General features: G+C 55.3%; 1 protein-coding gene across 8 annotated transcripts in view; it reads right to left on the reverse strand.

Annotated features, from left to right (window-relative positions):
- The window catches only part of SOGA1 (suppressor of glucose, autophagy associated 1), a 106,204-nt gene that overhangs the window by 20,440 nt on the left and 70,042 nt on the right, over positions 1-15,722 (reverse strand). For 4 of the 8 annotated variants that reach the window (XM_043495523.1, XM_043495524.1, XM_043495521.1 and 1 more), the window contains 2 exons: positions 4,717-6,157; positions 1,414-3,783 (listed from right to left, as the gene is read on the reverse strand). The exons of 2 other annotated variants lie outside the window; for them this stretch is intronic. In XM_043495523.1, the coding sequence (XP_043351458.1) occupies positions 3,634-3,783; positions 4,717-6,157 (1,591 nt within the window). In that variant the 3' untranslated portion in view covers positions 1,414-3,633. Of the gene's footprint in view, positions 1-1,413; positions 3,784-4,716; positions 6,158-15,722 lie in introns of those variants that run through there. 2 more of the 8 variants (XM_043495527.1, XM_043495525.1) reach the window with 1 other exon arrangement.

Genomic DNA, 15,722 nt, shown 5'->3' on the forward strand with positions numbered 1-15,722 from the left:
ACCAGCAGTGCTTGCACCCATTTAACTATCAGTGTAGGGCATTGTGGGAAGGTTTCTGAAAGGCAGCAAAAGTGTCTATACTGACCTAACTACATCGACCTAAGTGCTCTCCCTCTCACGGAGATGAGTCATTGTCAGCATAGTGGGCGAGTTACATTGGTGGCAGCTACATTCTAGTGTAGCTGCTTACAGAGTTAGGTCGCTGTAAGCTGACTGTCATGTAGATCAGGGCTTAGAGGCCTGGGAATGGATTTAATTGCAGTATTAAATGCAGCACGAGAAGGTTGGTTACAGACCTACAATCGCTTTGCCTCGCTCACTCAATGGCAGTGCTACAGCCTCCTGCACAGACAGAAGCGTTTCTCCAGCGGTGCTGGGATGTTTAATTGATTCTAAGGCCTGAGGGGACTGTTGTGATCATCTAGTCTGGCCTCCTGCCTACCACAAGCCAGAGCTCTACCCTGCATTCATTCCTGTTAGAACTAGAGATCTTGGGGGGAAAAAAAATCCCCTTGGTTTACAAACGGCCAGAGATGGCTAATGCCCCCCCCTCCCTGGGGACTGCTCCAGCAGTTAATCACCCTCACCCCTGACAGGTGCCTGGCAGCAGAGAGCAGGGGAATGGCTGCAAGAAGACACAGAAGGCTGCAATAAATGCTGCATCTGAAGGGGGCTCAGGGAACTTGCTCCGATCCCTGGGCCCTTCACTCAGCCTTGGGCAAAGTGGGAGTCAAATGCTACTGGCTGTGAAGCTTTAGCAGAGGCAGGCTAGAGAGCTGCCATGCAGGTCTATGCACTGTGATCCCAAGTCGCCCTAGCCTTTAGTACAATGGGAGAGCCCAAAACAACCAGAGTCCCTGCTCAGCTCCAGCTGGAATGGGGCATGCTGGCAGCTGCAGTCTGCTCTGGGTTTTGCCAGCAAGGTGTGGCCTGCATTGCCAGCATACGCTGCGTGGCCCAGCCTTGCAGATTTCGCTCTGCGGAATCTTCCTTCCTCACCAGAACCTGCTGCAAAGCCAGTGAAAGCCACAACAACCTTGCCTTTGATGCTAAGTGAGCCTGGGCCTGGCTCAGCACCTGCTGCTATGGCCCCCAAAGAGGTTCAGGGATATTTAATTAGAGCTCATTAACATGGCTTGGCCTGAGAGATCTCCAGGCCATCCCCAGGCCAGCCACATAAAGCAGGTGCCACATAAAGCTGTCTGGAATAGGAGCTCGGAGTGTTTCTGTACCTTTAATACAAAGTCCAAATGCCCCCCTTCCTCTAGTGCCCAGGGCCCAATGGAAGGGCAAATAGCTCAGTGGCATCAGTGATAGGATGGAGTCTGTTCCCTGTCACAGCTCACTAAGTCCTGGAACTTTTAGTCTGGGCAACCATAGCAAGTTGGGCACTAAGCCTTGGGTGAGGATCACACTGGGAAAAAAGGCAGCCCTGACTCTCTACACCAGGAATTACCCTGGCCCATGTACTTGTACCACTCTTGTTACTGTGGTGTCTAACCAGTGCTAAGGCACAAATGCTTGGGCTTGGAGGCAGCAGTGCGTGTGCAGAGAAAACCCCATCCCTACAGAGGACACGAGCCAGAATGCAGCACCCGCACAGAGAAAGGGAGCAGAAAGGGCCAGGAAGAAGTGAGCGGAGGGATCCCTGAGGGGCCAGTGTGAGTTGCGGGGCAGAAGCAGGGGTCCTAGAGCTGTTTGGCCACTGAGTCAGAGCCAGGCTCCCAGTAATGGTCGGGGACCATCAGACTGAATTCCAGCCATGGCCCTGCTGCCCTCTGCCTCCTCCGGGACGGAGGCGCCCCCCCTCTCCAACCGACACTGCCCTGCTGGATCTCCCACACCAGCCACACTCAGACACAACCACAGCAAGCTCCAGGCTACCAGGCCAAACACACAAACAAATGACCCTGCGGAGACCTCTGCGAATTGCATCATAAACCATGCACAAATACCTTAAATAGTGAGACCCAGGAGATCCAGACGACCCTCAACATCCAACCACACCTGCCAGACACTGGGTGGGACACAACCTAGGGAAATGCTGCCACCTTGGCTTGAGCCACTGTCAGACTCACTGTAACTAGAACCTTGCTCGGACCCAGCTGCGAGGGGCAGGGGAAGGGCCCCAAGGTGTGCCTGGCTTATCTGGACCCCAGGGTTTCAGTGCTCTTGGCAATGCTCCGCAGGGGAGGGGAAGGGAGAACGCACAAACTCTCTCTCTCACACACACACACACACACACACACACACACACACACACACACACACTCTCTCTCTCTCTCCCCCTCTCCTCCCGCACAACCCCCTGGAAAAGGGAGAACACACGCTGTACTTCCCCCTGCCCTATGCTCTGCGAGGCCGCTAGGTCCCCTTTCTACTGCAGTCTATACGGTGCTTCCTGAGATCAGGCTTTCAGAGGCCAGGTGGCTGTACAGCTTCTGACTCCAGGATGCCGCTAGGCGAGCCAGAGACAAAGCGAGCTGCTGCAGCCACTCGGCCAGCGCTCTAGCTCGGGGAGCATTCCAGAGAGGGCAGCTTGCTGCAGCCTCCTGCACTGGACAGTCTGGGGCTGGGGTGGGGAGTTAAACATTGTTTGGGTGAGGAGAAGGGCCTGAGCGTGCCCCGTGCCTGCCCCCGTGATCCTCCCCTCAGCATCCCTCCAGCACAGGGGACAGGCACTGCAGCGGCTGATGCAACAGCAGGGCAATCCACTCTGGGCTGGGTTTGCACAAAGCCCCAGGCCGTGGGGGAGGGAGGAGTGTCAGCGAAGGGGCGTGCCAGTGCCACTAGAAGACAACATGGCAAGGGAGACAGAGTGAAGAGCCTCACACACAATGATCCGCTTTATACAACACGCCCCCACCTCCCCCAGGGCGCGTGCCCCCCAGGGCTCACCCCCGGCCCGCAGCCCTGTCTGTCAAGTGCAGTGACAGTATGCCCGGGGCACTTCCTCTCAGAGCTGACCCAGCTGCTCTCCGTGCTCCGGCTGCCGATTCCTCTCCAGGGCGCTTGTCAGCAGCACGGCCCGAGGGAGTCCCAGGCTCAGGGCCTTGGCTTTGCCGGCTCTCCAGAGGCTGCTGCAGGGTGGTGGTTCCTAGTTCCCGCATCCCAGGGCAGGCAGGGCCCATCTCTTCATTCCCCCCCACCCCCTGCCGGCTGTCCGTCTCCCTGAAGTGCAGGTCTCTGAGGAGCCTGAAGGGCAATGGAAATGGCCCAGAGCTCCCCACCCCAGGCGCCGGGGACGCCCTCCTCTCTCCTGGAATCATCCTTCCCTTGCAGGAGCAGTGAGGCTGGCAGGCTACTTCCTGGGGGTCAGGAGACACCCGCCCAGAGTAACTTCCCCTCCATCCCTGGAACTGGATCCAGGCGTAACGCGGGAAGCCTCCGTTCCCGACTATCCTGCAGCATCTGCTTCTTAAGCGCCCCCATCAGCTGGGGAACAGTTAGGAGACAGATGTGCATGCGCCTGTGTCTCTGCAAGAGCGAGGGGCCCACTGGGACCCCAGCACAGCTCTCTCGGGGCAGGCAGGTCCCACAGGCTGCGGTGGAGCTGGCGCAGACGGGAAGCGGGCTCTTTCGGCAGGGCCGCAGAAAGCAGACACGGCTTAGCCCAGTCCCCGCTGCCCTCACTCACTCACTCAGAGGCCCTGCCTTCTCCTCCGCCCGGCTGGGGTCAGAGGGGTGCAGCTTGCACTTGGAAGGGGAGTGCCGGACAGCTGAGCGGGAAGGCCGGGCGAAGCAGGAGGTGAGGGACTGGGAGCTGCAATCACATGCTGTGTCCTGCAAAGAGAAAGGGGGGGTGGGATTAGAGGTGTGGAGGGCTCAGGGGAGCTGCAGCTGGGACCAGTCTGATACCCAACCAAGGGCAGATCTCAGGCTAGGTGCAGTGCTAGCAGAGGGGACTCAGCAACACCCAGCTGGGAGCAGGACCCCCTAGGGCAAGCACTGGGTGAGCCCAGAGGCAGAGTGCCTGCCCCAAGAGCCAGCTCTTTAGGGCGTGAAGCCGTGACACGAGTGCAGGCTGAGGTCCCCTGGGCCGTGAGTGTCTTGACCCAGCCCCATGATTGAGAGCGTGGACCCAGCCCCCGCGTGGGGAGCAGTCTCCGCACGGGAGAAGCCAAGGGCTGAGCCAGCAGGGCCCCTCCAGGCTGCAGCACAAGCCTAGGCTGCTACTGCCTGAGCGTGTCTGGCTGTCAGATGCACACAGTGTTACAGCCAACCCCACCAGCTGCAGGAACAGGTCTCCTCTCACCCCTCCAGCCCCCGGGGTGGAGAGGGGCTGCACTACGCTTCAGGCTGGGGAGGAAGCTATCTCCTCTGGTGGGTGCAGAAGCTAAACAGATGTTTGCTTTGTCAGCCAGCTCTGTCCTGAAGTCGGTCTCATTCGCTAGGGTAAAAACAAAGCTGCCAGGAGATGTTGGGAAGGCCAAAAGTATAACTGGGCTCAAAAAAGAATGAGACAATTTCATGGAAGCTACGTCCATCCACGACTATTAGCCAGGATGGGCAAGAATACAACCCCATGGTCTGGATGTCCCTAAACCTCTGACTGCCAGAAGCTGGGCCTGAATGACAGGGGATGGATCACTTAATAAACTGCCCTGTTCTGTTCATTCCCTCGGAAGCATCTGGCACTGGCCAACTGGCAGAGACAGGATACTGGGCTAGATGGACCATTGATCTGACCCAGTCTGGCCGATCTTATGTTCTTACCTCATTGGCTATCACAGATGTGATGTCCAGGTCCCTTGGGGCCCCGTCTTTGCTCCCCTGGCTTGGGGAAGATGCCTTGGGCTCCTCGCTGCTGCTTTGCTTCAGGAGTTTCTTGTTTAAGCTCCGAGAGACGTTTTCAGATGGATGGCAGGTGACCGGCTGGGAGTGATCCTGCTTTTTGGTGCCATCATCTCCCAGTGATTCTTTCTTCTCTGGGACAGAAGTGGGGCTCTGAGCCCTCCCGCACACGTTCCTGAAGAACTCTTGCACAATGCCGTATTTCGGGGCTTCTGGTTTGGCTTTGCTCTCTGGACAGCCTGGTTTCCAGATGGACTCTGTACTCCCGGAATGCTCCACAACATTGAACAAGCTGGACAGGCCATCGTTGATGTTACTGAGGACCGGGCTGTCTCTGGTTGTGGTTGACCTAGCCCAGGCTGACCCATTTTGCTTACTCTGATGAAGATTCCACAGGCTTCTGTCCTTTGAATTGTCGAGCTTGGAGGAAGACCGTCTCTGGAGCTTCGGGGACCCATACTTGGGAGAACAACAGGGCCGTTCGATCCTGGAGTGGACTTTGTCCAGAGACGAAGAAATCTGTTTGCTACGCACAGACATCAGGGAGGAGCTGCGTGGGGACCAGCTCTTGCTGTGGAGGTTTCCCCGGGGCATGTCTGTCTGCAGACCGACGCTCACCATCTGAATGGTCTGAGTCCCAATGCTCGTCAGCCCCGTGGTCTGACTGGAGGCGCTCTTCACCTTCCTCTCCAGCGAGCTGGAGCGGATGGCCTGTCGCACACAGTTGGTGATCTCTTTCATGTCGTCGCTCATGTTGCCGGAAATCTCAAAATCGTGCAGGGAGGATGGGAACCGGGGGCTGGAGGGCCCAGCCTTGTCGGCACTGCGGCTGTCCAGCAGCTCGCGGTGCTGCTTCGAGAAGTTGCACAGCCACCTGCTGTACGTGTTCTCTGAGCTGTCGGATTCCTCCAGCTCTGTTGGCTTGGCCATTGTGAACAGGAAGCCCGGCTCAGTCATGATCTTCCCCTCCTTGTTGTGGATTAGCGGTGCCTCCAGTCTTCGCACCACCGGAGGGCTGTAATAGATGCGGATCCCGGTCTTGTCTGGTGCCGTGTAGCTCCTCTGCATTTGCTTCTGGGCTGGATCCTGCCCAGAGAGGTTGTTTGCCCGGGAATTGTCCCATGAGGAAATGCCCAGTTTGTCTTTTTCCAAGCTCTCAGGGGCAGGTTGCTCTGTAGTCACATATGTACAGTTTTTGGGGTGGACTCCTGCAGGGTCTGTTATGCCATTAGGCAGCAGCTGTGTGGCTGGGGACCCCTTGCCTCGTGAGTGGTCAGGGATCACAGGGCTGGTCTTGCCTGGAAGGTAGGGAGAACAGTCGAGCAAGCTTTCGAACTCAGACATCGAGGAAATGGACTTTGTCCTAAGTGGAGAGAAGAGGGGAGTGGTCAAAACGTGCGGGAAAGGCAGGTAAAGAACTCGCATAATGGCGGCTCTTTGAGAGCTGTGGCTCCCACTGTAAGTACACACGCGCCCCATCCACGAGACCGAAAAGTTTGGAATAGCAGTGTCGGTTAGGCCTGCACTTGTTCCCCCCTCCTGCTCATGCTCCAATACAAGGGCCCAAAGCACATGCCGCTGAGAGCCTCCTGCAGTACCCTCACAATTCAAAGCCCATGTTCCTGAGGGCTCCGAAAAGTGAGGGTGGGTCAGGTATCCATGCTGACAACAACATCTCCAAGAACCGCAGTTACTGCAGGGTAAGTAACTGTTCTTCCTTCTTCAGTGGATCTTGTGGTAGATGAATGGACCGTGGGGGTGAGGAGTTTCAGCTGTATCACTCAAACAGGGACTGAATCAGAGACTCTCAGCAAGGTAGGGCTGGCAGGGATCTCGAGGGGGTCATCTAATCCAGCCCCCCGCGCTGAGGCAGGACCAAGTAAAACCCAGACCATCCCTGGCAGGTGTTTGTCCAACCTGTTCTTACAGACCCTTAAAGACCCTTAAAGTGGGCATTCCGCAGCCTTCCTTGGAAGCCTGTTCCAGCGCTTAGCTACCCTTACTGTGCTGATTACTTTTTGTCCTACCTCCTGTGGACATGGAGAACAATTGATCAGATCTCTCTAGAACGGCCCTGAAGACTGTCTTACTCGTTTCTCAAGACTAAATATGGCCAGTTCTTTTAACCCTTCCACATAGAGCAGGTTTTTCTAAACCTTTTGTTTTTTTGCTCTCCTCTAGACTCTCTCCAATTTGTCCACATCATTCTTAAAGTGTGTTTCCCAAAACTGGACACAGTACTGCAGCTGAGGCCTCATCAGTGCTGAGTAGATACCTCCTATGTCTTACACCTCCTGTTAATACACCTCAGAATTATATTAGCCTTTTTTGCAATTGCATCATGTTGTCCAATATTCTATTTATGATCCATTATAACCCCAGATCTGTTTCTGAAGTATTACTGCTGAGCCAGTTATTCCTCATTTTGTATTTGTGCATCTGATTTTTCCTACCTATGCGCAGTATTTTGCCCTTATCTTTATTAAATTTCATCTTTTTGATTTCAGACCAATTGTCCAATTTATCATGGTCATTGTGAAGTCTAATCCTGAACTCCAAAGTCTTTGCAACCCCTCCCAGCCTGTTGTCATCTAAAAATTTTATAAGCACACTCTCCACTCCATTAGCCAACTCATTAATGAAAAATTTGACTAGTACCAGAACAGCACAGACACTGTCGGGTCCCCACTAGATAAGCTCTCCTAGTTGGACAGTGAACTCTGGAAAATGTCTCAGAGTACTGTTTTTCAACCAGTTGTGCACCCGCCTTACAGTAATTTCCTTTAGACCACACTTTCCTAGTTTGCTTATGAGAACATCACGTGGGATTGTGTCAGAAGTCTTATTAAGGTCAAGATATATCAGATCTACTGCTCTCCCCCTCCCTCATCCCATCCACTAGGCCAGTGACCCTGTCAAAGAATGGCTCTTCCAAACTCGTGATCTGCCCTGGCTGCCATGTCAAGGATGTAATATTTCTCAAAAGTCAGTGGGTTGCTCCATGTTCCAGCCTTGCCAATGTCAGAGAAGACACATTCCTGGAGCAGGTGGAAGACAGTGCCTGTGGCTTGGTGGAGTGTGTGGTGACGTATGGAGGGTGAGGCTCACCAGCCATCTGCCAGTAGATGGAAATGCACAGTGGGATCTACTTAGAGATTCTCTGTGGCAAGATGGCATGGCCTTTCGATGGGCTGGGGATGAGTCCAGAAAGGCCTGATGCCTGATGGCTGTGGTCCTGTTAAGATAGTAGAGAAAAGCTCTAGACAGGGCCAAGGAATATGGCTTCTCTTCCCTCAGGATCAAGTGGGGTTTGGGAAGGACACTAACAAGGCAATTGATGGGAATGTGGAATTCCGAGGCTGCCTTGGGGATGATGCACCATCAGGTCCATATGGAAAAATGCGTAAGGCAGCCTAGCCATGAGGGCTTGCGCAAGGATCCGCAAAGGGACTTGAGCATTGCAACACCTCACTTTTCGGCACCCAGAAATCACTGCAATCAATCCACAGAGCCTGAGCTAGGGGCCCAGGCTCCCTACGCAAGGCATGGGGGAGCTAGGCACCACAGAGTGGGATTCACAGAAGCCAGCACACTGAGCAGCGACCCGCCTAAGCTAACCCAATGGAGATGCTGACGATGAGAGGGTGTGTCCTAAGCCTGCCCCCCTCACAGATTTGGCGCCTATGGCTGCTTGTGATCCTGGAGCCAGGCGCCATTCGCACCTAACTCCACGCAAGTGAAAGGGCTCTTCCCTCATAACCATACTCCCGGCGGTTGAGGCATTCACCTGGCATGTGGGAGACCCCGGTTCAATTCCTCCCTCTGCCTGATGGGGGGGAAGGGATTGGGATGGTGTTTCCCATCTCTTGACTGAGTGCCCTAACCACTGGCTAAACATTATAAAGAGGTCCTTGTCCTCTGGCCATTGGGTGTGGAGTTAGGCGTGCTCCGGGTCCACCGACTGGATCAGGCCCTGCAGATGAGGTAGGTGTGACCCTGCCCATCTTCCCCGGCCTGAGGATTGCGCTGGGGTTAGATGTGAGACAGACATCCAGACGCCTGCCGGAAGGGAGGGGTGCTTTGCTGAGGAGGAAGGCTGGTGCCCTCTGATGTATTGGCGTGGTACTTGGGTTGCCTTGGATGGCAGGATGGCTCCACTGTCTTGATGGAGGTTGAGGATGGTATGGGGTTGGGGCATAAACCCCAGGGAGCACAAGACAGCCTTGGAATCTTAATGGGTGTAAAGCGCCATCTGTCTGCTCCTTGCCATCGAGGGACAAGGCTCAGTCATGGCCTGTTCCTCTCTCAGGGTACCAATGCCTGGGGCCACAACACTCAGTGCACTGTCACAGTGGTGGCCATAGACTGAGCTGCAGTGTCAGAGGTGTCCATCACTGATGTAAGGCCACCTTGGCCACCAACTGGCTGTTCTTAATGACCTCCCTGAACTGCTCCCTGTTGCTAGGCAGAACCTTTGAGAGGAAGGGCGCGACCCAGTACAGCCCGGCAATTAGCTACATTCAGCTGAGGCAGAGTACGATGTGCTCCCAAAGAGGTTGAGCCTTTGGGGTCCTTGTCCTTCGGGATACTCTTACTCAACTGAGACTGTTCGTGTACCACTGACATGACTGGAGAAGCCTGGGCTGGGGTGAGCAGACACACACTTGAACCCTGTCAGAGACTTCACACAGAGTGTTACTGCGGCAGGCATCTGCCACAAGGCCCTGGCCAGGCTGACGAGTCTCTCATTCAGGGGGAAGACAACCCGGGCTGGACAGATGGCAGAAGAGAGGGCCCTCAGCTGGAAGATGGGGTAACAATGCTCTGATGATGGTGAGGATCAGCTGATCCCCTCTGGAGGTGGCACTGGTGTTTATGGCACTTCTGCTACCGGGGATTGAACTGCTGAAGGCAGGTTCTTCGGCACTGATGAAGGTCCTGGTTCTCCCTGGGATGCATCCTTCATGATAGGCATCGACGCTGAGGCACCACCAGAGTCTGCCTCTGACACAGGCTGCTCGTTATCAGCAGCCCTCGGGCTGCGCTTGGCATGGTTGTTTTATCCCCAGGGGCTCTACGTGGTCTGTCCTTATGGGAGGACACTGAGCTCCACCTGGAGTCTGGCTCTGTGCTTGGAGCTTCCTCCTGGTGTGGCTTGAGAACAGGAAATGGTACCTGATTTGGCGCTGTGGGGAGTTTCAGTGGGGGTGCCAGAGCAGGGTCCCTTCTCAGCATTATCTTCTCCATGCTGGCATTTGGCACTGTGAGTCTGCTAGACGGGACACTGGATAACACAGTCTACTAGCAGGGCTCTGGGCACGATCCTCAGGCTTTGATGAGACTCCACAGATTGCTCCAGAAGATGGGCCTTCAGCCACGTCTCACAACTTGGGAGTCCTAGCCCAGAACAACAGGTACTCCAAACCCTGGCTCGGTATGTGTGACTCTCCTAGATATTTACTGTGCCCAGCTTTCAGCGGGGAGTCCTTCACAGGACGGCCAGGGCTTGACACTTTTTGAGATTTAAAGTCCACCACGTTAGGTAGCTGCATCCCAGGGGGATGTCCAGCAGGGTCTGACACTACATTATGTAGCTGTGTCCGGGGCGGATGTCTGGCGAGGTCTGACAGCACGTTAAGTAGCTGCGTCCGGAGGGATGTCCAGTGGGGTCTGAGACCATGTTCAGTAGCAGTGTCCGGGGATGTTCTGTGGGGTCTGACAGCCAATACTCAGTCCAGACGGGTCGATGTAGATTATGGCAGTCGTACATGGAAGAATTGGAAGAGCTCTCGCAGTTTGTAGAAGATTTTTGAGATGGTTCAGCCAAAGCTAAGAACTAGCAGGTCTGACACCTGCCAGATTCCATCTTTGTGCTGCAGGTGGTGAGAGGGACCTGAGGGAGGGTCATGGCTGCCCTACCCTTTATGGGAGCATGTGTAGGTGCAAGGGCAGTCCTGAGAGACTCTGCTCGTCAAGCAAACTCCGGCCTCGTGCATGAGGCGCACGCATAGGCAATGACTCCGTGGGTGCTCCAGGGCTGGTGCACCCATGGGGAAAAATTAGTGGGTGCTCAGCACCCACCAAGCTCCCTTCCCCGCCCCCCTCATCTCCTCCTCCGCCTCCTCCCCTGGGCACACCTCATCCCCGCTCCTCCGCCTACCTTCCAGTGCTTGCCGCCTCCGAACAGCTGTTTGGCGGTGTAAGAAGCTGTGGGAGAAAAGGGGGAGGAGTGGGAATGCGGCAAGCTCAGAGGAGGCGGCGGGGAAGAGATGGAGTTGGGGCAGGGATTTGGAGGAGTCAGAATAGGGACAGGGAGGGAGCGGAGTTGGGGCGGGAACTTTGGGGAAGGGGTTGGAATGGAGGCAGGGTAAGGGCAGGAAGGGGTGGATTCAGGGCGGGGCCAGGGGCAGAGGTGGGTCTAGCACCCACCAGCGTGAGCAGAAGTCGGCGCCTATGGGCGCATGAGCTCTGCAGTGGGATCCACAGCGACACACGCACAACAAACCCCTGCTGCTTCCCCTCTCCAGCTGTCCAACAACGCTCGCTAGCCAGCAGAAAAAGAACAAGCCCAGCCCAGCAAGCCTCTCTCAGCTACTTACGGAGACAAGGGCTTGGACCAGTTCTGGGCTAGGGTGAACAGCTAGGCCCCTTCTGTTCTCCCCAGAGCACTGGCCCAGTGCTCCCGGTGGCTTTGCTTCTGCTAGCCCTGGCTCCAGCTTTCTGACATACATGGCGGGCTACTGCTCTGGGGTTTGTTGGAATAACAGCTTCCATAGGTGCCGACTCTGTGGGTGCTCTGGGCCTGGAGCACCCATGGGAAAAAAAATGGTGGGTGCTGAGCACCCACCGGCAGCCCCCGTGCTAGAACCTCTCCCTCCCCCCAGCGCCTCCTGCCCACTGGCGGGCCCTGCGGATCAGCCTCTCCCTCCCCTGCCCAGTGGCTAGCGCCTGCCCTAGATCAGCTGTTTTGCAGCATCAGGAGGCACTGGGGCGGAAGGAGCGAGGGAGAAGTGCACTTGTGGGAGGGGGCAGGAAGAGACAGGGTAGGGGTGGAGCAGGGGTGGAATGGGAGCGGGGCCTGGGCAAAGCTGGGGTGAGCACCGCCCCCCGGGACATTAGAAACTTGGTGCCTATGATGGTTTCTGATGTTAGGAGCTGGGTGGCAATGCAAACTCACGCCTGCTTTTCATCTGAAAAGGAGAGGGAGGCAGGGGGACCCCCCAGGCTCAGCCCTTGGGCTCTGCTGTGCAGAGCTGCTTCCCGGAAGGGGTCTGGGTGCACGCTCCAGCTCACAGGGCTGGATGAAGACACTCACTTCCCTGGGGCCCTGAACCTGCGCTCAGTGAGGGCATCACACACCAAAGGAGTGAGCTCTGTATGCCTCTGGGTCCACCCAGCGCTGAGCGCAAGGGGGCCCTGGTCTGGACTGGGCCTCTGGGCGGTGCTGTCACACACCTGTGCTAGCGCTGTGCCAGCCTGAGGAGGAGCGCTGCCCATCAGGGGGCACCAGACAGGGATTCACTCTGGACTCTGCTCGGAGCATCAGCGGCATGTTTGTGCTAGGAAGCGCCAGAGCAGCATGGTGGGGTCCTCAACCTGACCCACTGGGCTGATCCAGAACTTGGCCACACTCAGCTACCAGTGCGTTTCTCTGCAGGGTCATCGGGGCCCCTGGGCTTTCTATAGCACCCCAAATAAACTGTCCCACCCACGCTTGCCTGTCCAAGCTGGGGAGACCCAAACAGTGATAGGCACTTCCAGCCCCTCCCACTCCAACCCCTCTTGCTCCTTCTAGGAAGTGACCCTGCTGAGCAGCCTAGTTTACTACTAGGCTCAGTGCTGCCTCTTTCTGGGGAATTCACACTGGGACTGATCTGACATTATCCTGCAATCAGAGAGAGGTGGTGGGGGAGGGAATAGCTTTTACCAGACCAGCTTCTGCTGGGGAGAGAGAAGAGATTTCGAGCCACAAAGAGCCCTTCTTCCAGTCTGGGAAAGGAACTCCCAGCCTCATAGCAAAATACAAGGTGGAACAGATTGTTTAGCATAAGTAGTTAGCATGTAATCTAAGCGACCATTCAAGGTGAATGGTTTCAGAGTAGCAGCCGTGTGAAGTGGCTGTTAACACCCCTGCAGACACAGGACAAAAAGGGGGGGCTACTGGATTACAGTTTGTTGTAATGAACCATAAATCCAAACGTCTTTGTTCAGACCACTGGTTCTCAAACGGGGTGTCGCAACCCCTCAGGGGGTCGCAACCTGGTTATGTGGGGGTCGCGAGCCCCGACCCCTGTGCCAGGCTGTGAGCCCTGACCGCGACGCATGGCTGTGAGCCCCAATCCCTGTGTGGAGCTGTGGGGCTGCAAGCCCCGACCCTCGTGTGGAGATGTGGGGCTGCGAGCCCCGACCTGGGTGCGCGGTTGTGAACCCTGACCCCTGCGGCGGGCTGTGAGCCCTGACCCCTGTGTGGAGCTGCGGGGCTATAAGCCCTGATCTGGGCACGCAGCTGTGAGCCCCGACCCCAACCCCTGTGTGGAGCTGCAAGGCTACAAGCCCCGACCCTGACCCCTGCGCCGGGCTGTGAGCCCCAACCCTGACCCCTGCACCGGGCTGTGAGCCCCAACCTGTGTGGAGCTGCGGGGCTGTGAGCCCTGACCTGAGCGCGTGGCTATAAGTCCTGACCCCAACAACTGCGCTGGGCTGTGAGCCCCGACCCCAACAGGTTTGTAAGCAGCGAGCCCCGACCCCGAGCCCCAACCCTGGCCACGAGCATGGCTGTGAGCTCCGTCTAGGCGTGGGTTGGCGAGCCCTGACTCCGACCCCCCATGGGCTGCAAGCCCAGACCCCAACCCTGGCCAGGAGCAGGGCTGTGAACTCCGGGCAGGCGCAAGGCTGCGATCCCCGAGTCCGACAGCCATGCGGGGTTGCGAGTCCTGACCCCAACCAGGAAAGGGGCTGTGAGCCCTGAGCTGGGGCATTCAGGACGCTGTGAGCCTCGACCCCTATACTGGGGTTGCCAGGCGGAGCCCGGCCATGTTGCTTCAGGTCATTAATTGCTGTCAAGTATTAAAATTCTACTTAAAAGTAACTTTTCCACTTATATTTAATTTGATAAAAATGTGGTTTAGTCTCAATTTAAAAGCAGTCAGAAAAGGTAAATTCATTTTAAGCAATAGGGTTTAAATTTAGTATTTAACATGGTGTTAAATATTAAAAATATGTTTTTAATTTCTAACGGGGGGTCGCACTCAGAGGCTTGGTGTTCGAAAGGAGTCACCAATACAAAAAGTTTGAGAACTGCTGGTTCAGAGCATGATTTTTAGTGTCTAGCAGAGTTATGCATTTAAGCTCCCAGGCTCATCTTCTGAAGGTGCTGTGCAGGTTTCCTTTGAGGATGAGGACCGAGAGGTCAGACCCAGTGATCGCTTTGGAAGAAGTCCGGTGGCACCTTAAAGACTAACAGATTTATTTGGGCATAAGCTTTTGTGGGTAAAAAACCCACTTCTTCAGATGCATGGAGTGAAAATTACAGATGCAGGCATAAGTATATATTGGCACATGAAGAGAAGCGAGTTCTGAAGAAGCTTATGCCCAAATAAATCTGTTAGTCTTTAAGGTGCCACCGGACTCCTTGTTGTTTTTGTGGATACAGACTAACCTCTCTGATATTTGGGAGAAGTTTTCACCCACAGGTGACAGGGTGATTTTGTCTTTTATCATTTTCCACCCACCTTGTCTCTCCAATACCCTAAGACCAATATAGCTACAACTACACTGCATACAATAGCCTGCAATCTCCTCGACAAACTATGGAATTAAGATAAACCTTACTGAATGAAGGGCATCACCAGGGAAACAGACTACTAACGAACATTAACCAAATACAATAAGAAACCAGACAGACTATTTGCGAGATTGTGAGGCTACAACCACACAGAGCTCTGACTCCAGCCACGGGCGGGGAGAAGGAACTGAGGGGGGGTCGGGGTGGTGCTGCCTCATATAGCCAGGGGAGGGGCCACAGCCACAAGGCACGACACCGTCCCTCTATGGGTACTGCTAGGCAAAAATTCTGGCTCCAGTGGGCTGGGCACGCACACACGTAGCCGCAAAAGATGGCTGCATCTACTCAAAGAACCACCTTACTGAATCAAGTTTAGTACCTCCCCATTGTACTGAAAATGCAAATGTTTGTGTTCTATCGAGGGGCTGTATAGGCTGAGACAGGCAGGATTAATGCAATCTCAGGGAGACACCAGGAACTTCAAAGGCCTTTTGGGGACAATACATGTGAAGTGGATTTCCTAGGAAACACTTGGAGGCAAGGGGAAGGCAAAGGCCCCACCTCAGTCCAGGCTTCTGAAGCTGCACTTTGAGCAGATACCCACTGCCCAGCTGCTGACCTGCTCTGGATCTCAGCATGCTCAGGTTCGAGCAAAGGGGGTGAGGACCTTGAACCCACAAGAAAATATCTGGGACGGTGGAAATGCTCCTGACAGAGCCATTTGGCAGCTGGGTGACCTCTGGTAGGCCTGTCTGCATGTAGGTTCTTTCATTGTTGGTAAGCTGTTTTCTCTGTAGTGCTTCTACCCTACGAATGAAATGTGCTGGTTTACAAAGGGCTGGGTGGTAACAAATACAGGGGCAATCACACACTGCACTGCTTCAGAGGAGAGAAGTGCCGCAGGCCTAGGGTGACCAGATGTCCCAGTTTTATAGAAACAGTCCTGATTTTTAGGTCTTTTTCTTATACAGGCTCCTATTACCCCCCAACCCCTGTCCCAATTTTTCACACTTGCTGTCTGGTCACCATACACAGGCCTGCTTAGGGGATAACACCACGCAGGCAGAGGACCATTCAGCCTGAAATACACTGCTCAGAAGGGAGAGAAACGTGCGAGTCTCCAGCCAAGAGAAGCCCCGGCTAG

This window comes from Dermochelys coriacea, chromosome 13 (genome assembly GCF_009764565.3).
Source record: "Dermochelys coriacea isolate rDerCor1 chromosome 13, rDerCor1.pri.v4, whole genome shotgun sequence".
In the NCBI taxonomy this organism is placed as follows: domain Eukaryota; kingdom Metazoa; phylum Chordata; order Testudines; family Dermochelyidae; genus Dermochelys; species Dermochelys coriacea.